The following is a 25,997-nucleotide window of genomic DNA, read 5'->3' as shown; positions in this document are numbered from 1 at the left end:
TAACCCAAACTATTCCATGATACTATAACCCAGGTTTGTCTCGCTAAAGGTGACATCCGTACTCAAAACATACTTTACTGAGGAGATTCCTCTGGGCACTCTGTGGTGTTCGGCAAAACCCAAAACACTCCCTGTACAAACTGTGCCTGAGGGGGTTTTGTGCCTGTGAATTGACGGAGCATGAGAATATCTCATGTCGGGATGTTATTCGCTTCTTGATATGTTTAAGTCCTCCTCAGGGTCTGATGGTGCTGAGCACACAGGCATCTCCTGGCTGCTCTCCGAGGATGCCTTTGCACACCAGGTACCTCCCGTGCTGGGAGATTTACAGAGTGGATGTGACTGCCAGCCACAGAGCTGATAATATCTAAACACCTACTTTTCACCTCTTTAGGTGAAATGGGTTAAATCCATATGCTTAGCTTTTACTTTTCCACATTCTAGAGCACATAAATACACACCAGATGTGTGCGAGAGGAGGTGAACTCCCATCAGACTACAAAAACCTCCGTCCCAGCTCGCCTTTACAGCTCCAGCTGCCTCTGAGGATGCTCCGGCACTGGATGGTGCTGATGTGGTGGCTCCTGCTAAAAATAAAGTGTATTTAGATATATACATATATTTAGATATTTTTATTTATATATATATATAAAACATAGATATGCTCAAAATCCCTGTGTTGGGCTCTCCTGCCCAACTGGAATTGCAGACAGGAGCCCAAGCTGTGCTAGTGTCACCTACACCCTGACAGGTAAATGCTTATTTATCTACCAAAGACTTTTCATTAGAGATCCTCACTTAAAAATAGCTCAAGGATGGTAATGTAGCTGTAAACATAATCCATGTTGCACCTTTGAAGTAAGCTCTTTAATCAACTCAGCTCACTAACTGTTAATTAAGCATCTTCACTCAGTGGGCCATAGCCTATCGAATTAAACCTGTGAATAGTATCATGAAGGAAATATAAAGGAGTTTCTTTATCCCAATCAGAATGAGATCACAAATGCTTCCTTGTGATTTATAGACTGACAGAAGTTCAAAGCTAACGCTGGGCAGAAGTCGGTTGTCATGACAGGATTAAAATAGCTCTGTCAGGTATGGCTGTGGGTTATGATAATTCCAGCAAGAGTGAATCTATGAATACAACCAGCAAGTGTAGAATCATAGAACAGTTTGGGTTAGAAGGGGACTCAAAGCCCATCCAGTTCCAGCCCCCCTGCGATGGGCAGGGACACCTCCCACTGGATCGAATTGCTCCAAGCCCCATCCAACCATGTCACTGACGATGCCAAATTCAAATGTTGAATTAGCTTGGGTAAAATAATTTCTCACATTTGACAGATTTAAGCGACTGGGTAGTTGGTTTTTTGTGCCACAGACTGGACTGAGTACATACCACAGGCATTTTCAAGTGGGCAAACTAAGGACTTGGAACAGGATCACTGGCTAAGAAGGTGCTGCACTTGTTTACGGCCAGGTTGAATCAGGGCACGCTTGTCTATAGTTCTGAATAAAACAAAAAGAATGAAACCAAGCAGTTCTAAGATATTTCTGTATGAGACTTTGATTTCATTTTAGAAAGGAATAGCGGGTATGCCAGACAAAAGGAGCCCATGTTGAACTATAACTGCTACCACAAACATTCACACTCTCAATCTGTACACAAAACGCTTTCATGTTTGTATGCATGTCTGAAACACATTACATGTCCCCACGTTTCTCATACAAGTGTGAGGCTGTAAATTGTGCCCACGTGTGCTTTCATAGAATCAGAGAATCACCAGGTTGGAAAAGACCCACCGGATCATCGAGTCCAACCATTCCTATCAAATATCATCTCTGGGCACTGGAAACTACTCTCTGCTCACAGTGGTCAGGAGCAAAAGGAGTCCCACCAAAAGGCATTGCAGAATAAACAGATTAGTTTACTGAGAGCTTTACTGCTTTTAAGGAAATGTCCAAGGCTGGTGCTGACCCAGGAAGCCTTTATTAATTGCCTATTGGTTTTTAGTTAATAAAATTTTGGTAAGTCAAAGTTGATCTTGATTAATGCATCAGTATGGAAACGATCTAGTTCAAAGGATGATTAATCCATTCCAGTGTGATAAAAGATAAGCAAGGGTAATTAATTCCAGATTTTGAGAGCCAAGAACTTCAGTTTCTGAATGGCAACAGTAGGAGAATTCAGGATGTCTGATCACATCTCCTGTGTCCCACCAGAAGCCTGATCTACCATAAATGAAATAAATTCATTCTCAGAGCAACTTGACAGCACAGTTAAACATTGTACCTAAAACTATCCATCCCACATCCTGCCATCCATCCAAACCAAACTGCTTGGGCACCTCAGAAGGATTTCTGTAACCCATATGCTCTTTTACACAGCTTTGCAAGTGTGTATGAGCCTTTGTGATGATCTCCTGTTGAAAGCGTTCCATTTATAGCATCCCAGAGCAAAGCAGATGTTAAATCACTGAAATCTGGAATCAAACCTTGGATGTACCTTTAAACACTTCATCTGTTTCTTTGATGTAGCTTGTTATACTTTGGGAAGTGAAGGCTGACATGCAGAATGAAGTGTGACATTCAATGCTGCAAACCATTATTTATTCAGGAGGTAATTGTTACAGTAAAACACCCTTTTCCCCTATTTATGGAAATGATACTGTGGGACTAAACTATAAGATTTTAAAATAGAAGTTGTAGTCAGAAAGGAAAACTTAAGAAAATTAGGATGGTCCTAAATACGTTAGGAGATCTGTAGAGAATACACAGGGCAAGACAGTCGTTGTTACAGTCTTCCTTTAAGATTTGGGCTACTTGTGCTAGTGGCAAACAGAAGAAATTAGCATCAGAGAATAATTTCTAAGTCCACGCTGAGTTCTTTTTGGCACGATTGTTGTCTTTCCAGTACTCGATTGGCCAAATTACACCTCTGAAATGTGCCATTTGTGGGGAAAAAAAAATGAAATGGCTATTCAAAACAAAGCCTTCACTGTAGAGCTGTATAGACTCTGGGAAGTCCATCAGCCGGAGTTTCTGAAACTTCCACAGCTAATGTAAATAACTAAATGTAAAGCAAAGACGGAATAGAAGTGAGGAAGAAGCCTTGGGGCTAAATTACATCTTCATCTGGACTGCTGCAGTGAAGAGAAAAGCCATATACTGGAGTCTGATATGAGCAAAGGTATTATTATCTAACTCTGATCCGAATTCCAAAATAGGCTTTAGAAACTTATTAAAAATTGCGTTTGTTCCTGTCATAATCTAATTGTATTGATTAGCAAATCATCATTAAGTATGACAACCCATAAAGCACATTGTTTATCTCTACAAAATAACCTGTAAGAAAAAAGTTTGCTTCTGTACTACTGACTGTGATTCAAGGGGCTATTTGCATGCTTCAAGCTAAGAACACGTAATTGACTACTAGGCTATGGGTGAAATCCGCTGCAGCTAACTCCACCGAAGTTCAAGTATCACCTCTGCTACAAGACAATGTCAAAAAGCCCTAACCAGTGGCATGTAAACAGTGACGTCCTCACCATGTTTTAAGTGGTTCATAAAGCATCGAATTGAATATGGTGAGAAATCCAGAAACTAACTAGAAGTAAAGCCTCCGACAGAATCAGGAAAGGTTTTCTGCACTCTGGCAAAGGATTTGCACAAAGACTCGAAAGCTCCTAGATTGGGCTCTTCCTCCAGGTCTTTGCCTCTACAAAGAACATGTGTTGGTATAAAACTGTTTGCATTTAGCTGCACGTTAATAATTTTTTCAGGTAGAGAGAGGAGGAGGAGACCATGGTGGAGGAAGAGCCGATGTCCTGAGAACAACCTGAAATGCCAGCTTGGCATGTTTTCGCTGCAAAACCATCTTTAACTTTTATAAACTGGCATGATGGTAAAATTGAGGCTGTTAAAAATACATGGTTTTCTTGGGTAGTTTATAATTCACAGTGGCATTTAGTGGGTGGAGTTGTAAATTAGTGAGTGGATTCCTGCCTCCGTCGCTCTGCAAAGGGGAATCTCTGCTAAGAATAGGAATGTGGTCACGGTGATAATGAACAAGGGCTCAGAGTGCCTCAAACATTGATGGGAGATCGGGAGAGGGTTGTGCAACAGCTGCTCTAGAAATTAGATGTTATCAAAAATTTTTCTTGAAAGATGGATGTGGTTGGAAAGCAGGCAAAGCTTAACCAGTACGCCCTGGTTTCAATTCTCCCACAGGAAGGGAGAGTAGTATATGAAATATTTCTGTTGATAAATTGGAAGGTAGAGTTCTACAGTCAACAAAATGCTGTGTTTATTCTGCCATAAGAGGGAGAAAGACCACAGCAGGGGCTCTACACATAAAACCATCCTTTTCCCTATCACTTTTAAATTAAAGTAGATTTAAAGCAGATCTTAGGAAGAAATGTTTTGCTGTGAGGGTGGGGAGGCCCTGGCCCAGGCTGCCCAGAGCAGTGGTGGCTGCCCCATCCCTGGAGGGGTTCAAGGCCGGGTTGGATGGGGCTTGGAGCCCCTGATCCAGTGGGAGGCGTCCCTGCCCAGGGCAGGGGGTGGAACCAGATGGGCTTTAAGGTCCCATAGCACAAAGGGTATCTATAAAAACAGTTACTCTCTCAGTCAGAACTGGGTTTTGTATTATCCTGTATCATCCAAATATTTACACGTGTTTAACCTGAGGCATAAGTGAGGCTCGCTTCAAAGGGCAGCAGCTCTTCTACTCGAACAGACAAGTATTTGAACACCTTATTGGAGCTGTGTCACTGTGGAAGGGTCTGTCAACCCTCAAACTACTCCAGTATCTAAAATACTTAATGGGATGGATATCGTTACCTTGGACACCTGAATTTTCTTTTTATTAAAAATATGCTAATCACTACACAACCAGTCCCTGGCTGTTCTCTTTCCCCACGGGAACTGAAAGGCAATCTGGGATCATTTGCATTTACCATGGACTAGAAGGACGCACATAAGATTTCACAGCACAGGATCCAACACACGGTAAATTCACAGACTCATTTTTACAGCTTTGTTACATGCCCACCTGCAGTTGTCATGCAGTCTGCTCTTTCCCTTCCATCCCATCAACAACACGATCAGTAAAAACAGGCAACTTTTCCGTATGTGACCAGTAGGACATCCAGTAATGACTGACCCGCCTTTCCCTGCCCACACCAGATTTCCTGGGGCAGAACTAACATTATAGCACTCAATCCTGCAAAATATTATAAGGCCTCGACAGTCTTGTCTGTAACAAGAGTCAGAGCCAAATCCAGAGAAGTTTCTTTATTACTAAATAAACTTAATTATATAATTCAGCCAAACATTGTCAGGTATGAAGCTTTCAAAAACTGCATATAATTCTGGATGCTCTGGTTCTTGTTTTCTGACTTCTGCAGCCTGTTCTCCAGCTCCTTCAAATGTATTTCATGGCGCTTTTCATTCTAAAGAAAAAGAGAAATGCAATGTGACTTAGAAATAAACTATAAATCCATCAAGATCACAATGTAAGGGAAGTGGTACCTAGTTTTTATAAGCCTTATTTACCTGGCAAAGTTCTCAGAGGTTCCACAAAACTGAAGGTTCCCAAAATGGCCTCAAACCATTGAGGCGTTATTGGTGTTCTGGCAGGATCAAACTGAACATTTTTAAATAGGCTTATGGTCCAAAAAAAATGAGCTGAGAACATAAAAACCAACTGTCTGGATTTTTATAATGAAAGATTCTTAGCATCTTAAATCTATATGGCCTTCATAACAGACGCTGAATTTCAAGGGAACATCTGTAATTGATGCAACAATTTTTGATGCCTATAGTTCCTTATTTACAAACGAAGATTAAGAGCAATGTTGCCTTCTCAGTTCCATACCTGATGCACAGCAGAAATCATTTGTTATATAAATGCTATAGATATTCAAGTATTTCCTTTTATATCTATTACAGATTCCAGATGCCAGCTGATTAAAAGAAATCATTTTTTTTTAAAAAAGATGGCATTACAGTTGTCAGATTTAAATCCAGCCTTCAGAAATAATAATCAATTTAAAACGAATAACTGAAAAAGTCACCTTCAGAATTCTATTTTGTTTCCAGTTTCACTACAACATTAGTAAGACTATTTTATCATTTTTCACAATGCATTCTTAGTTATAAGTAAATGTAATAGGAATAAAAAGCAATTAATTAATTTAGGACAACTCTTCTCTCAGACATATAAATCTTCCACATTTGTATTTTCAGCTGTAAACTTAAAAAGAAACAATTTGAAAACAGACCTGTGAGGTTTTCTGGGACAAAAGACAAGAAAATGGTCTTTATTTTCTGTTTTACTTTAAGATGCTGTGAAATTCCTTTGAAAAATATGAATGAAAAATGAAAAAGTAGAATAAAACACTGGCTAATGTCCGATTTTGATTTAAGAACGCTTGTGTCTTTGGGTAAACGCAGTCATTAAGTTACACTTGATACAGATAAAAAGTGAATGGAAGCATATTGTATTTAAAACTGTATCTTTCTTTTATTTAAATCCTGGATGCAGTTTGTATTCAAGCTGTCTTGCTTCATTTCCTGTTTTTGCCTTTCTGGGAGAGCTGGACTGAACAAGAGATGTAAACTCACTATTATTTCAGTGATTGAGTTAGACTGGGCATCTGTTAAGTCTATTTGAAATGTCAATATACAAGGTGCATTGTCAAGTTAAAGGCATTTCACTCCAAGAAGGACATTGAGGGGCTGCAGCGTGTCCAGAGAACGGCAATGAAGCTGGGGAAGGAGCTGGGGAACAAGGGTTATGAGAGGCTGAGGGAACTGGGCTTGTTTAGCCTGGAGAAAAGGAGGCTGAGGGGACACACCTCATCACTGTCTGCAAATCCCTGAAAGGAGGTTGCTGGGTGCTGGGTTCAGGGATCTCCTTTGTAGTGGACAGATAAGTTGTACTCAAAGATCTTTTCCAACCCAACAATTCTGATTCTACGACTTTGCTGTTCCCTGAAGTGTGTAGCGATTGTATGCGTAGGGTGTTTTCAGGAAAAGGAACTTTGACTGCAAACAGTGATATGATAAGAAATTTCTGAAGCCATAAACAGCATCATTTACTCACATGGTAAAATACACAGAGGAGTTGTTTTTTCTCTTCTTGCCCCTCTTGCACTTCAGTTTCAAGAACCAGCAATTTTGTCTGTAGGGCTCGCTCTTTGTGTGACATTTTTTCTAGTTCTTCAGCTACCTACAATAGTAATGAGAAAGAAATAACGTATCTTTACTTCCACTTGAAGCCCAAAGCAAATTATTTTCTTATACTCAGCATTAGTAGCCTTATTTCCTCTTTGACATTGAATACATCTAATATACCATGCATAGAAATTAAACAAACCTGGGAAACAGTCTGGCTAAATTTGAAAGAAGTTTCAATTTAGGAAATTTAGGAGACACTTCTGTAACTCATTTGTAAGTTAAGCCAAACTTGTTATTTTCTTCAAACCTACATCAATATCCTCACATAGTATTGAGAACACTCACATTACTTTGATTAATTTGAGACAGAAATTACAACTTCATACATATTTTCTGATTAAACTACTACAATTCACTACAACCTAAATTCCTACATTTCCAATTCCATTGGTTTTACCGTTTGCATCCTTTCTACAAATGACAAATCTCTGCTTAATATTGAAAGTGTGCAAAGCCTTCCTCTAAAGTGAGAAGGACTTCAATACCAAAGCTCTTGTGGGCTGCCTACACCAAAGAAAATAAGAAAAGGCAAGAGTAAAGTTTTGTTCAGAAACTTTTGGCCCTATGTGTGGCATTTAATATTAGGGGGTTAAAGCATTTTGATTTGTCACCCAAAAAATGATAGGGAAGTGTTGCTCCACTGGATTTAGTAATTAATTTCAATAGGATCTGAATTCCACAAAGAAGTTCAATTGTGCAACCTATAAACATGCAAAAATTCCCAGTATTTTTTTATTATTGCTCCCTACATGCAAAACAATCTTGTCTCATCTTTTCTTATCAAGTACATTTGGTTTTAATGCTATTTTGTAACAAAAAATGGCAAAGAAGATTAAATCATCAATACCATTTTTCTCCCTTCTTCCAAAGCAGATTCCAGTTGTCTGGTTAATCCATTATATTCTGCAATCTTCTCTTCAAGCTGCAATTTACTGCACTGAAGACTCTCATCTTCTTTTCTGAGCTGACAAGCAAGTTCTTCATTCTGCAATTCCATCTTTTCCAATTGTCTGGTCGCAAAACACATTAACACGTTACAACTCGTTGCAACAGAGACATGGAGGAATTAATTGTAGCCGGATTTTTTTTAAGTTACCTTTTCAGATCTTCATATTTCTTCTGAATGCTATGGTTTTCCTCTTCTACAGAATGACTGTCCAGAGTTCCACTGTCTTTATCGTGTGAAAATGGTGATTCCTTTCCAGTTGAAGAGACCTGTGTGAAGGATATCAGAAAGCAAAGTAAGCTTGTCGATTAAAATCCAATCAGTTTAAGTATGTTTCAGGTTAACACTATATTATATTCAAGTAAACGTTGTCTTGTATTTAATACAAATACAATACAGCTGAAGTAGCAGACTAAAACTTTATGCGAGCACTTTAAGGCTGCAAACGTGCCATGTAACAGAGTGAAGTCCTAACAAAACCCATATGGTGCTCCTGCAGCCTTGTGTATCTGGAGTTGGCCAGCTCTACCTCCTGTCAACTTTGACTCTTAACGCTTTAGATTCCAGCAAAAATAAGTTCCCTCACACTAGAGTCACAACAAGCATAAAACCAATGCTGCAGCTATATGCAGTTATCACAGAAGAACAGAGTAGCACTGGTAAACGATTTCAGAAAGCAGCGAGTATCAAAACCATCAGGTTCCTAAGAGGAGAAACATCAGTAGCAGAAGCTGAAGAAAACCAGAAGGTAAACTGTCTTCCCCTGCCCAGCATTCAGATTGACCTGTTTTCTTTTAAATCCCATAACAATAACAATGAGATGATTGCTCTCACTGCCATCCACCACCAGCAGATCAGCACTGAGCAGCCACATCACCAGCCTGCCGGCACCTTTATTTAAGGGGCAACCTCCACCGGTCACTGGGCTACCTCAAGCAGTTCCATCCAGTAATTTGGGCTAATTCGGCTGGTTTTGTTATGTGAATTACAGGCAGAATGGTAGTACCAGCCACCTCCAGCAGAGGGGTTAAAAACTGATGTCCTGGTCCAGCTGAACCCAGGAGAGGGTTTTTCTGCACATGGTCCAGTCACTTGAAAAGGAATCTTCCTAAATTCTGATCATACGATCAAGGATTAGAATCTCTTAAAGAACGTTAAAACCAAAATTAATGTGGAATTCAATTATTCCACTAAATACAAACAATAACTATACTTGTACATCTATTTCCAAGGAAGAATTCTGCAACACATCAAGACGTAAGTATTCAAGAGGATCAAGAATACACTCACTTAAAAGATACAGAATCCAAAAGTAACCAGTTTTGTCACAGTGAATTCATGTAAATACAGGTGGCAATAGTTTTATTTGCATTATGCTATTTCTACAGGAGGAGTTAATGATTTATGAAGCAAATAAAGCAAACTGTACAGCTGTCATATGCTAATATATACAAAAAATATCCCAAAGACTTTCTTCCACATAATTTTCTCATTTATCTTTAAAAATCAGCATGTTCCAAGCACCTGAACCTGCAGCTCCCTAAGGGCTTTGCATTTCCGCGCATGGATCCTTTCCCAGGATATAAGCTTTTCCTGACAGCCTTGCTGCTTTTCCTCGGCTGCTTTCAGCAAGTCACAAACATGTTCTAACTCCTTCAACTCTGCCTCTGTTCTGCCCCTCACCTGCACAGTAACATCGCAAGAGAAAAATGTTAAGTGCAAATCCATAAATTAATTGTTTTAATACTTAGTGGCATTCCATGTAAGCAATAAATCTGAACTTCTGCACAAGTTGCATAGTCCCCTGTTCTATAAAACACTGACAAACTTACCAGTTCACCATGGGAGAAATTTCCATTTTGACTGCATTTCATTGTAAACTCAGTAACATTCACAATGAATGCATACAAAGTTATGCAAGCGTTAGCAGTTCATCATGCAATATTCAAAGTTTCCTTTTATTTTTATTGCAATCTATTTTTGGGAGAGGGCACACGGACACACTAAGCTCAGCAGTAAAATTCTCACCACACAACTACTGCAGTATTCAAAAAGTGGGCAGCACCTAATGCTACGTAAAGGCACATAGAGTGCTGTGAAAATATCATTTATGGGCTCAGAAAATATTTTTCTCTGTTCTACAATTCAACCATGGAATCACAGAATGGTTTGGGTTGGAAGGGATCTTAAAGCCCGTCGAGCTCCATCCCCTGCCGTGGGCAGAGACACCTCCCACGGGATCAGGAGTATAATGGAAAAATAAAGTTAGAATGAAATAAAATGAGCATCTAAGACATTTCTCTGTGAGGACTAATTCTGTTCTCCAAAACAGAACACTTTAATGCAAAATCTGTCCCTGCCTCTGCTTTATCACTTAAAAGAGTGTGTATTTTGATGAATCATGAAAATGAGGAAAGTGATTTTTCTACCAATTTTGTGTTGTTTTCTGATGCTTATAACTGTGCTGACTGTGTTACAGTATGCAGCTCCATCTGGTGAAAAACTCAAAACTCACCTCTGTGTGGATTCTCTGGTTTAACTGCTAGTTCAAACAAACAAAGCAGTTGTAGGGTTTGCTTCCCTACACAACTTTCACAGCTGTTCTGTTCAGAGATCCACTTTTAAAGCCATCGACAATAAAAACATATTTTAGAAGTGATAAAAGAATGTGCTGTACTCTAACACAGCAGCTGAACTCCTTAGTCATTGCTATAGGAACCATTTCTCACCTGTTTGCAGTTGTGGAGTATCCAAAACCCCACCAGGTCGCAAGTCAGAGTAAATCATTCCATGAATGTTAAAACAATTTTGTGGATGGGAAAAAAAAAAAAAAGAGAGACAGTGCTTTGTGACTTCTAATACATGGATCACATTACTGTAGGAAAGATCAATGCCCTACAGAGTTTTGTGGAATCTTGTTTTATCACTGCAAAACTTACCATATCTACCTCTAAGCATTTGTTTTCTGTTATTCTTTTGTTTCCATTGAAGATCATTTCATATCTTGGTTTCAATTCTTCCACTGCTGTTTGTAATTTTTGCACCTAAAACAACATATATTTTTCACCTACATTTGCAATGTGTTTCTTTTAACTATAGAAAAGGTAGAATCAGTAGTGTGAAGCATAAAGGAAAAGATTTTATTCTAAATAAAATCTCAATATTTGTCATTATTAAGTTATTTATTTTCATTATCCTGCCCAGTGCAGCAAATCTAAAACGGTAACCAGGTAAAGGGCACTCTGCTATCAACATTTCATTTTCAGCAATGGAGAATGAGCCTCAGTTGTGCTACAGAGGCCAGGCTGGATGGGGCTTTGAGCACTCTGACGCAGTGGGAGGTGTCCCTGCCCACGGCAGAGGATTGGAATTGGATGGGCTCTAAGGTCTCTTCCAATCCAAACTGTTCTATGATTCTGTGAGTGGTGGTTTACTGTTCTTAGGAATGTGGAATTGAAGATGTGATCAAGGAGAGGTAAAATATCATTGGATACATCCGCTAAAGATATCAAACTAAAATTTTACTTCTTAAATATAGTTTACTGGGATGTCAATGTGCTTTTTAGGAAGCAACTCTTTTCTAAGCAAGTATGCAATTAGCTCTGTTGGCTGTGATGAGCTTCAACTGGCTCCACACAATGCAGGGAGGATTAGGCGTACCAGCAATAGTGTGGAGGCAGCTCTTGGATGTGGTTTGTAACAGCACTCTCCTCTATCCTCCTCAATCTTATGACAGCATTACAATCACCATAACAACAAATCTGTCTTATTACCAACACAACCTTTATGTTTCCCTCAACACTGCTTACACATCTAAAAAACCGTACCTGGACATTTCAAATATACTACTTGCCTGATTTCTATACTCTTCAACAAGGGTTTCCTGCACCTTTGCCTTTTCTCGCAGATTCAGCAGTTCATTTTCAACAGAAAGAGTGCTGTCCTCCAATGTAGCAATGGAAGCCTTGATTAAAACACAGAAAACAAAGAAACTGTTGAAGTGTTATTAAAATAAGACAATCTACAATGTGAACTAACAAGTGACCTGCAGGCATTAAAGAGTAACACAATTATTTATCCTGTTATACAGAACTGATAGCCTGCAGTTCATTTGTCAGCTCATGAAAACATTTACTTTGGAGGATACATACAATGCAAACCCTCTAAACCCTTTAAAAATTGAAATTAATAATTGAGCTAAAATGTATTTCTTTACTTTGAAAGTACAAACAGAAAGAACAATTTCTAGTTAAGCAATTTTGAAGCTAGTGACAGTGAAATAAATGGCATCCTAGTTACGCACATAGATAATTAGGCAGGCCTGTTGTTAACTTTGCCATAGTCAGCAACTCAAATTTTCAATGTCTCATTTCCACTTACTTTAAAAAGCAGCTGGCAAAAATTTATTCTAAAGGTTTGGGATCTCTAGACAGAAGGTCAAAAGGGGAATTAATGTGGTTACTTCATTACTGTATCAGAAACGCAGAGCCATTCAACAATGATTTATAATAATCTTACCTTTAATTTTTCATTTTCAAGGCAAATCTTTTCATTTTCAGAGTTAACAGAATTTAATTTTCCAAGAATTTCCTCCACCGAGTTTCTTCTCCCTTCCTCCTTTCTTTTCAAGTCCTCCAAAAGGCTTGTGACCTGCCTGGTTAGATAGGTAAGAACTTCTGTATAACCTACAGTGCTTCCAAAACCTTCACTACCCAAATTCAATTGTACCTTAGCATATACACTTTCATTCCTCTTATTTTATTAAATAAAAGGGAAAATGCATTTTAGGATCCAAGAAATCCACTTAAAACCATTCCCTCTCATCCCATCCCTGCACTCCCTCATCAACAGCCCCTCCCCAGCTTTCCTGTAGCTTCATTAAATACTGAATTATAATCCAAGTTTCTACCAACAGAAAAGGTAAAAGGATATTTCTCGCTGTCTGCCAAAGAAAATGGCACATCCTTCCTGTATGTTAAGATTTGACTGCATAGATTGAATAAGGTTAGACAACTGTGTGCTGCTTTTCCTTACGAGAATGAACACATACCTAAGAGGAACCCTTCTCTATCCTCTAGCAGGGTCAGATATTAGTGGAAATGAAAAAAATTTGCCATTACCAGTCTGAAGTAGAGAGTAGAAGCCTAAGAACCTGCTTCTATACTGCAGCCAACACAAGGGTTAACACTCCAGCTGTTGAATCAGTTGCTAAATAAGGGGTTCTGAGGAAGCAGCATAGTAGCTGCTAGCAAGTTCAGGCTAATCGGAAGGATACAGGGGAAAGAATATGATCCTTACTTGTACAGGGGGATGAAGTTTAAAGGCAGTTGTGAAATGCAGCAGACAGAAGGCTAGAAATCTTCAATTTGTTCCCAACATCTAAATTATGCTCAGAATTTTAAAATATAAACATACAAATTTGTTTGCATTGTCAACACCGAATACTCCACTACTAAATATCACACAAACAAGTAGATCAACAGTTTAACTTACTTCTTGAGATCTTCTCTCTGAATTTCTAACATGGTCTTTCCTTCCACCATTCTATTGTGCTGGCTTTTCCAGCCATCGGAAGCTGACTGTATCTCAGATAGACTGACCTCCTGGAGGATACAGGAATTACAAATCATATAACAAAAGGATGGAACTGAAGAATGCCATCTAGTTATACACATTTTTCAAAAAACAAAAGCTGTTTAATATAAGATGAATGTATTGGATCATTAAGACATTCACTACATTTTAACAAACCAAATGCAGTAACAGTTCACACGTTTTCCTTAACCAAGGAGCAAAATACCAAGAGATACAAACCCAGCATGACCAACTTTCATATTTTCCACAGGTGAAAGTCTCCCAATTGTTTGATTTAAACCAATACAACACAACGTTGCTCCCAGCACAGTCACTTACATGTTCTCTGATATTGGAGGTTAAATTTTCCACAGCTGCTTCAAAGCGCAGAGCTCTTTGTTTCTGGAACCTGAATGCTTTTTTCAGAGCAGTCTTCTGTTCCTCACTTGTTTCCCTCAAGGCCAACATCTGGCGCTTGCATTCACCAACCTGAAGTTTCCACTCGGCTATCTTCCTTTCTAGAGTCTGCAGAATGATTGAACAACTCTTCAAATTCTATGCCTTAGAGTTCATTTGGTGACATAACATAATCAGGAATATCAATGGCATTCATAACCTGTGCCCATAATACCTTTGTATCTCAAATCTTGTGGTTGATACAAGGAGCAAGCAAGATATGTACAGCAGTAGGCAAAAGAAACCAGAATACATGTTGGGAAACTCATTACAAATACAATCAAGAGAAGAGGTTGAGGATGTGCAGAAGCAGGCAGGAGCAGGGGGAAAGACAAGCAGTCCAACCACTGCTGTGTTCTCTTGAAAATGATGCAGAATGTCAATACAGAGGGCAGTGGCTAGATGTTGAATCCATTTATGAGGAGAAAAATAAAAGTGGTTTCACCATCCCTAGAGACTGATTTCTGTAAAGTATCACCTTAATGATGCTGCTAGTGATATTCTCTGATGTAGTAGTAGTCTGTGCTCTGAACCTATCACGAGCACACACATAACTATGCAGCTGGAGAGCAGTATAACTGCACAAGAAATTTGAATACGAAAGTTAAGATCCTGGATTTGGGATTTTTTAAGTCAAGAAGCTAGGATTAATGCATTTGTTCTCTTCATTTGAGCTTAGGTCTGACACTTAATTATGTCCTACAAGAATAAAGACAAGAATGATATGCCATTTCCCTACTGACTATGTTAATGTGCAAGCCTTATCAAGATGCTATTTGCCAGCTACTATAAAATGCACACATTACGCATATAAGAGAATATCTGTCAGCATAGGTCCTGCTAATGGCCCCAAAATTTTCCACAGACCATGCAAAATTTATGTGGTTTTCCAAGTAAAAGATGGTTTAGGGTACCAAGACTCACCAAAAGAAGAAAAGCACAACTTAAAGAAATTAAATTACAAAGCGCCCCCCCCCCCCAATATGCAGGAAGCAATTTTCATATGTAGATGCTTATAAGGGCATTCAATAAACAAGGATGTGACTTGGGGGAGGGAGGGGACAACAACACAGCCGAAAAACACCTTCAAGAAAAAAAGCAAATTGTAAATCTTCAATAAATAGAGAAAAAAGTACATGGAGTCTATGTACGGATGTCTTTAACCATTGGTATAAGCGAACAGCTGTCATCCCTCATTATAACCGCAGGAGGTCACAATCACACTAAGAATAAGTCCTTTGGGCATTATTCAGTGGCTGAGTTAAATTTAAAGTGAGAACTAATTTCACAATGGTTATCCTAAGGTTTCACAAGCTTTTGTCCAGATACTAGTGAAATCATCACCAGGATTTAGGCTGCCAACTGACTTCACCACTTTTTGAAGAGCAAACAAACAAATGTTTTTAAGTTAAGTGAAAATTTAGGTTTAGATCAAGTTGCTTTACCTAATGATGATGATGGAATCACAGAATAATGGAATAGGTTTGGCTGGGAGGGATTTTAAAGCCCATCCAGATCCAACCCCCCTGCCATGGGCAGGGACACCTCCCACTGGATCAGGTTGCTCAAGGACCCATCCAACCTGGCCTTGAACTGTTTGCATGAACAAGCTGAGAAATGAAGAGAAGAAAAACTCTGCAATTAAGATAGAGTGGTTGGGCAGACTGTGCAAAATGTAAATACTAATGGTTTTTACTGGTTGGGATTTTTCTTTTACCAAGAGTCTGATTTCAAGTGATACGTGAAGATTTAACTCTCTCATCTAAGTTAACCTCTGGCTGCAATAAGGCTTTGCTATTTTTTATAAATAAACTGAAAGATAAGTAAAATTATGCTGACCTGTATTTTTGCTTTTAATTCATTATTTTCCACTTCTTTCCTTTGAATCTGACACTGCAGGTGATCCTGTATGGCCTTTACTGATCTTGAGAGCTGGTCTTCTTTCTGTACATTGACCTGAAAAAAAAAGCAACAAACACAAAGCTCTTGGTCTATGGAGACAGGCAATACAATGCTCTCTATATCCTTTCTCCCTTGCCATAATTTCTAACTGACATTTCGGCGTCCTCAGAAGCTGAAAAGATAAATCGTGCTCTACAAGTATATTCACTAACAGTAATTTGTTACTAATGTTATTAAACAGTTCTTTGGCTTGTTCTAAATCAGAAATAATGAAAATGGGTAGGAAGGAGTAATATCAGTATAGACTAGCCCCTTCCTTTGTTTCAGAGAATGAATGAGCTCTTGCCAGCCTTTGATATTAGCTCTCCTGTCAGAACTACCTTTCCCTATCCATATGCTCAGAGAGCCATGGGAACTAACTCTTATCTGTTTATTTTACTCTGTATTACTTGGTTATAAGTATTTTTCTCAGAACTATTGCAAATGTGTAACTGAGAAGCCAAAAGCCGTTAGTCGGGATGCACACCCCTCCCTGAACAGGGGGCATTAGCGTTAAGCACAATCTGTATCCTTAATAGGTCTGAACCCAGACTTCATGGTGTTCAGATATTTCTGTAGGAAACCTATTTCAGGTTTTTCCTTTTTTCTTAGATCTTTGAAATTATTGCTTTCCTCAAAATCTAACATTTCTAAATAAGAATCTAAAACACTCATTCCAACAGAACTGGTCACTCACTTTTTCAAGCTGGAGCCTGGATGAAAGTTCTTTAACATGTCTCTCCTTTTCAAGTATTTTTCTCCTGAGATTCTTCATGGAAAAAAAAAAAAAAGAAAGAAATTATTTTAACGTCTGTATAGAAAAATACAACAGTAACACAGAAACATTTCATCTGTAAAACTAAGCTTCCATTTTGGAAGGACAAACCACAAATGCTTCCCCTCTGCCCCTGTCACTTGACATTGTGTGATCCCATGACACAGGCATTTTCAGATGTACAGCATGTAATGAGGAGACAGAAACTTCAGTTTACTTACCATATTTTGGGTTTCATTTTCACTTAACTTCTGCATCAGAGTGTCAATGTTGTCACTGTCTAACTGCAAGACACAAGCAGGAAATATTCAAAAATCACTTCTGATTATAATTGATGCAGCGCTTTTCAATAAGTCAACTTACTTTGTGCATAGAACTTCATATCTGAAGAAAACAAACTAAGGTCATTCCATACACCAATTTCTTTATTTTAGCTAAAAGGATTTTAAATAACATCAATACTTAAGTACTATTTAAACACATAGTCAAATAATAAAAGCATTTGCATAACTCTTAACATTTGGAAGATTACTATTAAGTATTAAAGCCTTTGGGGAAGTTCAGTTAGACGGGAGAACTTGAAGACTGAACCAGAAAGCACAGGCTGGGAGACCACAAAAATCAATTCACGTTAACTGTTACTATAAATCCAAAAGAATTTATGTGCCTATAAAATTGCTGACTAAACTTTTCAATTTGAAATGTCCATTTTTGGGGGTGGGCTAACTTTCCATTTGAAAAGAATAGATTTGTGGGACTTTCAGATTGTAAATCGTAAACATTTTCACTTCACTGAGAGGATAAACCCACTACATCAAAGTGAAAACTTTGGCATCATAAGTTTTACTATAGCTCCTTGCAAAGCACTCCTCTAATCTTGGCCTGCAGAATGTTCTGTAATCTTGATCCCAGGTTTATCTTCAAAGCCAGTAAGTGAGCCCTAATTCTGCACCCAGGTTTCCACCCCTGCATGAACTGCAAATTTTGTAGTCAGTAGTAGTTCTATCTTTTCCTGACTGTACTGAGTCAGATTTGCTATCTGCAAAATACTAGTATTATAAATAGGAACGGTGTTTTGTGGCCCCACAGGAATTTATCAGTAAAACCAGAAGTGCCTCGAAGGCTTCTCCAAATTGAGAACTGACTGAAAACCTAAATGACTCACACTGTCCTCCCATTCCCAGCAAATGGACTTCCCCACAGTTAATTCTCTATGAATTCTCTCTAATGATAAACAAAAAGCCTCATGCTGTAAGACAGCAAGCATTGTCTATGAAAACCTGAAAAATCAAGAATATTATCTTTAATATTTAAAAAGTTCAGAATGAACCCCCATCACTATTAGCTCACCAGAACATAAGGATGGCTTTATGACTTCTGAAAAAACAAAGAAAATCAATATTAGCAAATTTAATTTAAAAAAAAATCTACATTCTTCACTCCATCAGATTTCTGTGCAATTTCCACACAACACTACTGTTAAACAGAAATTAATTGTGATTCACCTCCTGGTTTAATATACACAGACTGCCAAATTCCTTCCAACTTTGCAGGAACCTTCTTAGTGCACAGGACATAAATTTTTTTGTTATTATGTCTATTATGGAAGATGATAAAACTAAATGGTGGTTTAGGACCCACATAAGAAATGTTCATTTGCATTGGTTCTATGCTTACGCCTTACATATTTTCTTGCCTGGCATTCTAGGTTGTCAGATCCCTTGCTTAGATCAGTGAAATACATGTCATCTTGGATGGCATTTGTAGTCTTATGACAATCATTTTCACACGACTGAATCAGTGAGTAGAGATTTCCTGCTGCTCCAGGTGGCACATAGGTTGCTCCCTGAAATAACATTCATCATGAGGTAACACTCACAGTAAGGACACTTATTGTGCTAATTCGAGGGTATCAACATAAAACAAGTCAGCTCCTCAGGAGTATCACTGAGGAGACGTTTTAAGGATCAAAGAAATCTCTCATTTACAACTTCCACCTGTAGTTTTATAGGATGTTCCCTCACACTGATTGTTCATGCAATCGCATGCGTTCATGCAACGCACCTGCCAGGTACATCCCCATCAAAAGTTTTCGTTAGATGAAAAGTTTATATTCCTACATCTGTATCTTCTTAGCATAATTGAAAAAAAAAATTAACAGAATTTGGGAAGTGTAGCCTCACCAATGTTTCTGACACAGGCCTGGATGCCACTGGTTTGTATACAAAGACTAGTTTGGGTGGGAAGGGACCTCAAAGCCCATCCAGATCCACCCTCTGCCATGGGCAGGGACACCTCCCCTGGGATCAGGGAGCTCCAAGCCCCATCCAATGAACTTGCCTTGGTAGCAAGAGGAAGGAGCTGCTTTTCCTGCAGATCCGAGTCCAGTAAAGGCACAGAACAGCTCTGGACAGGTAAGGATGAGGACGACTGCGTGGATGACGACATTTTGCCTTTATGCTGTATAACAAGACAGAATGTGTTAACATACACCTGCATTTCGTGAAACTGTGAGGGAAACATCAGCATCCCAGATCATTCCCACTAGGAAATACAGCGCTGCCGACCAAGTAAACCCAGTCCCATCAGATTTAAACCAGCTCGTGCAACTGAAATCTGGCACACGCATCCGTGATCACTGAACCACCTCTGCCCTGAGCCCTCGCCCCTCTCCTCTCACCCATCGCCTCTCCTCCATCCTTGGGGCAGCACCCCTTCCACACCCCCTCCTGCATGGCAAACACCCCCCCAGAGGGGCAGTAACACGCTTTGCACCCCTTTTTGTGGGGCACACAGCCCTCCACAGGGGCAATCCCCCACAAAAAAAGGGGCAGTGCCCCTCTCTGCACCCCCTCTTGCAGGCCAGCCTCCCAGAAGAGGCAGTGCCCCCCTCTGCACCCATCCTGAGGGTCAGCGATGGCTTTGCACCCCCTCCTGTGGGGCAACCACCCACCTCGAGGGTCAGAGCCCCCCTCTGTCAGGTCACCCCCCTCTCCAAGGCTCAGAGCCCCCCTCTACACCCCCTCTGTCAGTTCACCCCCCTTCCCAAGGCTCAGAGCCCCCCTTTATACCCCCTCTGGCGGGTCACCCCCTCCCCGAGGCTCGGAGCCGCCGTTACCGCAGCCACCGCCGTTAGCGCCCCTGGAGACGCGAAGGAGGCGGCGGCTCCTCCTCTACCCCCTCCAGGAGAAGAGAAAGCTCCAGGGAGACCTTAGAGCATTGTGGAAAGGGCTGCAGAGGAGCTGGGAGCGGCTCCTGAGGAGGGAGTGCGGGGGACAGGGCCGAGGGGGAACCGAACAGGAATTTTAGTTGCTGAAATTGGCCAGGCTGGGGCTAAACCGGGACAAAATAGTTCCTTTTGTTTGCTTCTAAGTGTCTTCTTATTCCCTGAAGTATTTCTGGGGCCTACAAAGTGTTTGGTAGAACCTACAGTATGCAATCAGAGTAAAGGGGCTGCAGCCCTGCCCCTGGAACTGCTTCCTAGAGTAAAAGCATGACAAACCTTACAGCCTCCGCCACCCAAGACATCTCAGGCATTAGCATAGAATCTTAGAATAACCAGGTTGGAAGAGACCCACCGGATCATCGAGTCCAACCATTCCTATCAAACACTAAACCATGCCCTTTAGCACCTCGTCCACCTGTCCCTTAAACCCCTCCAGGGAAGGTGACTCAACCCCCTCCCTGGGCAGCCTCTGCCAGTGCCCAATGACCCTTTCTGTGAAGAATTTTTTCCTAATGTCCAGCCTAAACCTCCCCTGGCGGAGCTTGAGGCCATTCCCTCTCGTCCTGTCCCCTGTCCCTTGGGAGAAGAGCCCAGCTCCCTCCTCTCCACAACCTCCTTTCAGGTAGTTGTAGAGAGCAATGAGGTCTCCCCTCAGCCTCCTCTTCTCCAGGCTAAACACCCCCAGCTCTCTCAGCCATTCCTCATAAGGCCTGTTCTCCAGCCACCTCACCAGCTTCGTTGCTCTTCTCTGGACTCGCTCCAGAGCCTCAACATCCTTCTTGTGGTGAGGGGCCCAGAACTGAACACAGGATTCGAGGAGCGGTCTCCCCAGTGCCGAGTACAGAGGGAGGATAACCTCCCTGGCCCTGCTGGCCACGCCGTTTCTGATCCAAGCCAAGATGCCATTGGCCTTCTTGGCCACCTGGGCCACTGCTGGCTCATGTTCAGTCGCTGTCAACCAACACCCCCAGGTCCTTCTCCTCCAGGCAGCTTTCTAGACAGACTTCTCCCAGTCTGTAGCTGCTCAGGGTTGTTGTGCCCCAAGTGCAGGACCCGGCATTTGGCCTTGTTAAACCTCATGCCATTGGACTCAGCCCAGCGGTCCAGCCTGTTCAGATCCCTTTGCAGAGCCTCCCGACCCTCCAGCAGATCGACACTTCCACCCAGCTTAGTGTCGTCCGCAAACTCGCTTCATTATCCTGAAGCCACTCAACCCTCCCTGCCCAGTAGCTTATTGCGTGGCGATGCTGACATCTAGTGGCCCCCAACACTTCCAGTATTCCCAAACAGTCCAAAAAACCCGGTTTAGATGAAAGCCTGGATGCTCTGGCTTTAACATAAACGCATATTGAAAAGTACAAGCAAATACTAGGATCAAGCAACAGTTAAAAGGGCTGTGAGGTGGAAGAGAAAGCAAAGTGTTCACTGATTCAAAGAAGCAGGAGTGCAGGGATGGGTTGAGGGGGTACAGTTTTAAGCCGAAAGAGGGGAGATTTGGGAAGTTTTTTTCCTGTGAGGGTGGTGAGGACTCCAGAACTGGACACAGGGCTCCAGGTGGGGTCTCACCAGAGCAGAATCCCCTCCCTAGCCCTGCTGGCCATGCTGCTTTGGATGCTGCCCAGGACACAGTTGGTTTCTGGGCTGCCAGCATACCTTGCTGGCTCGTGTTGAGCTTCTCATTCACCATCAGCTCAAGTCTTTCTCTTCAGGGTTGCTCTCAACCAAGTAAGACAGACAGCTGCTTCTAAGATAGACAGCTGAGGTGTGGAACCAAATTGTTCCCCACCCTGAGTATCAAACTAACCCACTACGGCTCCAGGAATCGTGACGCTGAAAGAACACAGATCACCAAAACAACACATGATTTACCCAGTCCAGTTCCCAGAAACCTCAGGACTTTTGTCTATGGAATATTGTGCCAATTGCTGCTTGCAGTCCTCATACAACTTCAGTGTAAGTGTTGAGGGGAAGCACAGCAACAGCTGCTGTGAGGATCAGTGGAAGAGTGCACTGATGTGAAAAGGAGCATTAATCTTCACTCGGATAGCGGTAGTTTCCGAGCGGAAGCAGGCTGTTGAGAACAGCTGCTGTCTGGTGCTGTCAAACCCAGTCCCCAGATTCTTCATGAAAGCCTGATTGTACGCAGGCCAGGCAGCTGCCACGGCTGGTTTTCTCTTTGCCTGGTTATTATCGAGCTAAGCTCACAGTCGTTAATGTTGGCACTCACACACAAATAAGTGCCCTCACCTATTTTAGTAAAACAAGCTCTGATTATAAAATAGAGGTAAAATTGAATAATTTTTACATTGTTACTTGGGAGAAGAGACCAACACCCACCTCACCACAACCTACTTTCAGGGAATTTTAGACAGCCTCTTTTCAGGTAGTTACTGAGAGTGATGAGGTCTCCCCTCAGCCTCCTCTTCTCCAGACTAAACAACCCCAGTTCCCTCGGCCGCACCTTATAACCCATGTGCTCCAGACCCGTGACCTGGTCTGTTACCCTTCTTTGGACATACTTCAGCCCCTCAATGTCTTTCTTGTAGTGAGGGGCTCAGATGTGGCCTCACCAATGCCAAGTCCCTTCCCTGCTCCTGCTGGCCACACCATGGCTGATCCAAGCCAAGATCCTGTTGGCCTTCTTGGTCACCTGGGCTGCTGCTGGCTCACATTCAGCCGGCTGTTGACCAACACCCCCGGTCCTTTTCTGCTGGGCAGCTTTCCAGCAATTCATCCTTAAGCCTGTAGCACTGCATCGGGTTGTTGTGGCCCAAGTGCAGGATTTGATACTGAGCCTTGCTGAACCCCATCCCATTGGCCTTGGCCCATCAATCCAGCCTGTTCAGATCCCTCTGCAGAGCTTTCCTTCCCTCCAGCAAATCAACACTACTGCACAACTTGGTGTTGTCAGCAAACTTACTGAGGGAGCGTTCAATCCCTTCTTCCAGGTCACTGGTAAAGGTATTGAACAGAACCAGCCCCATCACTGAGCCCTGGGGAACACCACGTGGGACTGGCCACCAACTACATTGGACTCCATTCACCACAACTCCCTAACCCAAATCATCCAGCCAGTTTTTCACCCCGCAAAGAATACACCTGCCCAAGCCTTGAGCAGCCAGTTTCTCTAGGGTATTGCTGTGGGAAATAGCGCCAAACGCCTCACTAAATTCTAGGTAGACAACATCCACAGCAGGTCACTCATCCACTAAGCAGGTCACCTTGTCATAGAAGGAGATCAGGTTAGTCAAGTACGACCTGATTTTCCTAAACCCATGATGACTGGGTGTGATCACCTGGTTGTCCTGTGAGTGCCACATGATGGTATTCAAGGTGACCTGCTCCATGACCTTCTCTGGCACTGAGGTCAGGCTGACCTGGATCTTCCCTCTCCCCTTTCTTTCAGATGGGTGTCACCTTTGCTAATCTCCAGCCAACTAGAACCTCCCCAGTTAGCCAGGACTGCTGATAAATGATGGAAAGTGTCTTGGTGAGTGCTTCTGCCAGCTCCCTCAGAACCCTTAGGTGGACCTCATTCAGCCCTATAGACTTCATAGAATCATAGAATCACTAGGTTGGAAAAGACCCACCGGATCATCAAGTCCAACCATTCCTATCAAACACTAAACCATGTCCCTTAGCACCTCGTCCACCCGTCCCTTAAACCCCTCCAGGGAAGGTGACTCAACCCCCTCCCAGGGCAGCCTCTGCCAGTGCCCAATGACCCTTTCCATGAAAATTCTTTTCCTAATGTCCAGCCTAAATCTCCCCTGGTGGAGCTTGAGGCCATTCCCTCTTGTCCTGTCCCTTGTCACCTGGGAGAAGAGGCCAGCTCCCTCCTCTCCACAACCTCCCTTCAGGTAGTTGTAGAGAGCAATGAGGTCTCCCCTCAGCCTCCTCTTCTCCAGGCTAAACAACCCCAGCTCTCTCAGCCACTCCTCGTAAGACCTGCTCTCCAGCCCCTTCACCAGCTTTGTTGCTCTTCTCTGGACTCGCTCCAGAGCCTCAACATCCTTCTTGTGGTGAGGGGCCCAGAACTGACCCCAGAATTTGAGGTGCGGTCTCACCAGTGCCGAGTCCAGAAGGAGAATAACCTCCCTGGCCCTGCTGGTCACGCCGTTTCTGATACAAGCCAAGATGCCATTCTAAGAAATGGAAACAAATTTGCCATACAGTTTTTTTTATATAGAAACACCCCTCTGTATAAATGAGACAATAAATGCTGAAAAAGGTAAAACATATTCAAGCAAAACAAACACACACAATAGCTTTCAGGCCTTCTCCTTATCAGTACTAAAGGTACAATGGGAACTTTACACAGCCTGGGTTTTGTTTTAATTCCGGGAATCTGACCAGCATGTAAACAAGACTGCGTTGATTGTTACTGTTATTTCCTTTCTTTGGAATTCACTTCTTGTCATAATGCCCTAGGATTTCCTCTGACTTTATCAAATTTAGCCAAACATTGCTTGTTATTGGGAATATGAAGTAAATTGCTCAACTGAATAACCAGGATCATTTTCAAGCTGGGAATATCAGTTTGTTGCCAGTGATGCCACGCTCTAATGGTGTTCTAACTGCTAGCGAGAGTCAAAGGTCCTTTCTTGTTTTTGTGGGCATTCAAATATCATGGTAAGAGTTGTTAAAACAATGGAAACTATTAAAATAAGAGACTATTTTATTCTTCCAATTGCCTTAATTGGTGGTATTATTTATGTCACTATACTCAAGGTATTTTCAAATACTCCCTTTTTGATGCTTTGCTGCTCTTTTATCACTGTGTCTCAGGGTACATTTACCTAAACAAGCTCTTTATTTATGGTTGGACTCAACAATCTTAGAGCTCCTATGATTCTATGGTTTTACTTAACAGCCTTTTTCTGAGTGACACTTTCAAAATTCTTTCCCAGCTTACACTTCCACGCTCTATCCAAAAAATATGTTCCACAAAGACAAGATTTGACTTACCAGAGACTGGACTTAAGACAGGGGGTGGGGGAACTTGTCCTCTCAGGGCTGGGTCTGAGGGTGCTGTTAGGGTCCCCACAGCTCATCGTGCCCCTATGACAGGGGGACTCGATAACGGCAGCAGATGTAGGGAATGAATTGTTCCCCTGGACTCACCTCAAATCCTGGGTTCAGTTTTGGGTCCCTCACTACGAGAAGAACATTGAAGGGCTGGAGCGTGTCTGGAGTAGGGAGTAAAGCTGGTGAAGGGGCTGGAGAACAAGGGTTCTGGGAGCAGCTGAGGGAGCTGGGATGGTTTAGCCTGGAGAAGGCTGAGGGAAAACTTCATCCCTCTCTGTGGCTCCCTGAAAGGAGGTTGTCGTGAGGTGGGTGCTGGTCTTTTCTCCCAAGTAACAAATGATAGGATGAGAGGAAGCGGCCTCAAGCTGTGCCGGGGGAGGCTTATACTGGTTAAAAGGGACTGCAGGGAAGCTGGGGAGGGGGCTCTTGATCAGGGAATGAAGGGATAGTATGGGGGGGAGCGGTTTTCAGCTGGAAGTCCAGGGAAGCTGTGGCTGCCCCATCCCTGGAGGGGCTCAGGGCCAGCATGGACGAGGCTCAGAGCAACCGGATCCAGTGCTGACGTCACCTTCCACGCCCCCTTATCGATCCATCCGGGCTCTGCGGGCGGGGCCGGGGCTGGCCACGCCCCTTTCCATTCATAAGTGGGTGGTGCCCAATCGTCTGCGCCGCCAGGGCTGGCCACGCCCCCTGCCTGGTCCATCCGGGCTCCGCGAGTGCTGCCCAATCAGCTGCGGCGCTGGCGCTGTCCCTGCCCCCTTCCCCTCGTCCATCCGGGCTCTGTGGGTGGTGCCCAATAAGCTGCCGCGCCA

At 42.2% G+C, this 25,997-nt stretch overlaps 1 protein-coding gene across 1 annotated transcript; it reads right to left on the bottom strand.

Annotated features, from left to right (window-relative positions):
• Positions 1 to 5,285: 5,285 nt before the first annotated feature.
• Positions 5,286 to 25,737, bottom strand: ODF2L (outer dense fiber of sperm tails 2 like). Its single transcript, XM_069862124.1, has 16 exons — positions 25,282 to 25,737; positions 19,268 to 19,391; positions 18,616 to 18,773; positions 17,153 to 17,215; positions 16,854 to 16,925; positions 16,055 to 16,171; positions 14,099 to 14,284; positions 13,679 to 13,788; positions 12,704 to 12,839; positions 12,039 to 12,149; positions 11,125 to 11,229; positions 9,710 to 9,868; positions 8,336 to 8,454; positions 8,087 to 8,249; positions 7,106 to 7,231; positions 5,286 to 5,450 (listed from the first exon to the last, which is right to left on the bottom strand). The coding sequence occupies exons 2-16, from the start codon at positions 19,377 to 19,379 to the stop codon at positions 5,322 to 5,324; spliced, it is 1,866 nt and encodes a 621-aa protein (XP_069718225.1). The 5' UTR covers positions 19,380 to 19,391; positions 25,282 to 25,737; the 3' UTR covers positions 5,286 to 5,321.
• Between the last annotated feature and the right edge of the window lie 260 nt (positions 25,738 to 25,997).

This window comes from Phaenicophaeus curvirostris, chromosome 8, assembly GCF_032191515.1.
Source record: "Phaenicophaeus curvirostris isolate KB17595 chromosome 8, BPBGC_Pcur_1.0, whole genome shotgun sequence".
Lineage (NCBI taxonomy): Eukaryota > Metazoa > Chordata > Aves > Cuculiformes > Cuculidae > Phaenicophaeus > Phaenicophaeus curvirostris.
This window is presented reverse-complemented; position numbering and strand designations above follow the sequence as displayed.

What these genes read in the sequence shown, in the direction of transcription:
- ODF2L (XM_069862124.1), bottom strand. Translation starts at nt 19,379, where the DNA reads ATGTCGTCATCCACGCAGTCGTCCTCATCCTTACCTGTCCAGAGCTGT. An exon ending in AAAATGAAACCCAAAATATG is followed by an intron (nt 16,926 to 17,152) that starts GTAAGTAAACTG and finishes TTTTCCATGAAG; the next exon opens with AATCTCAGGAGAAAAATACT. An exon ending in TTGAAAATGAAAAATTAAAG is followed by an intron (nt 12,150 to 12,703) that starts GTAAGATTATTA and finishes GTTTTAATCAAG; the next exon opens with GCTTCCATTGCTACATTGGA.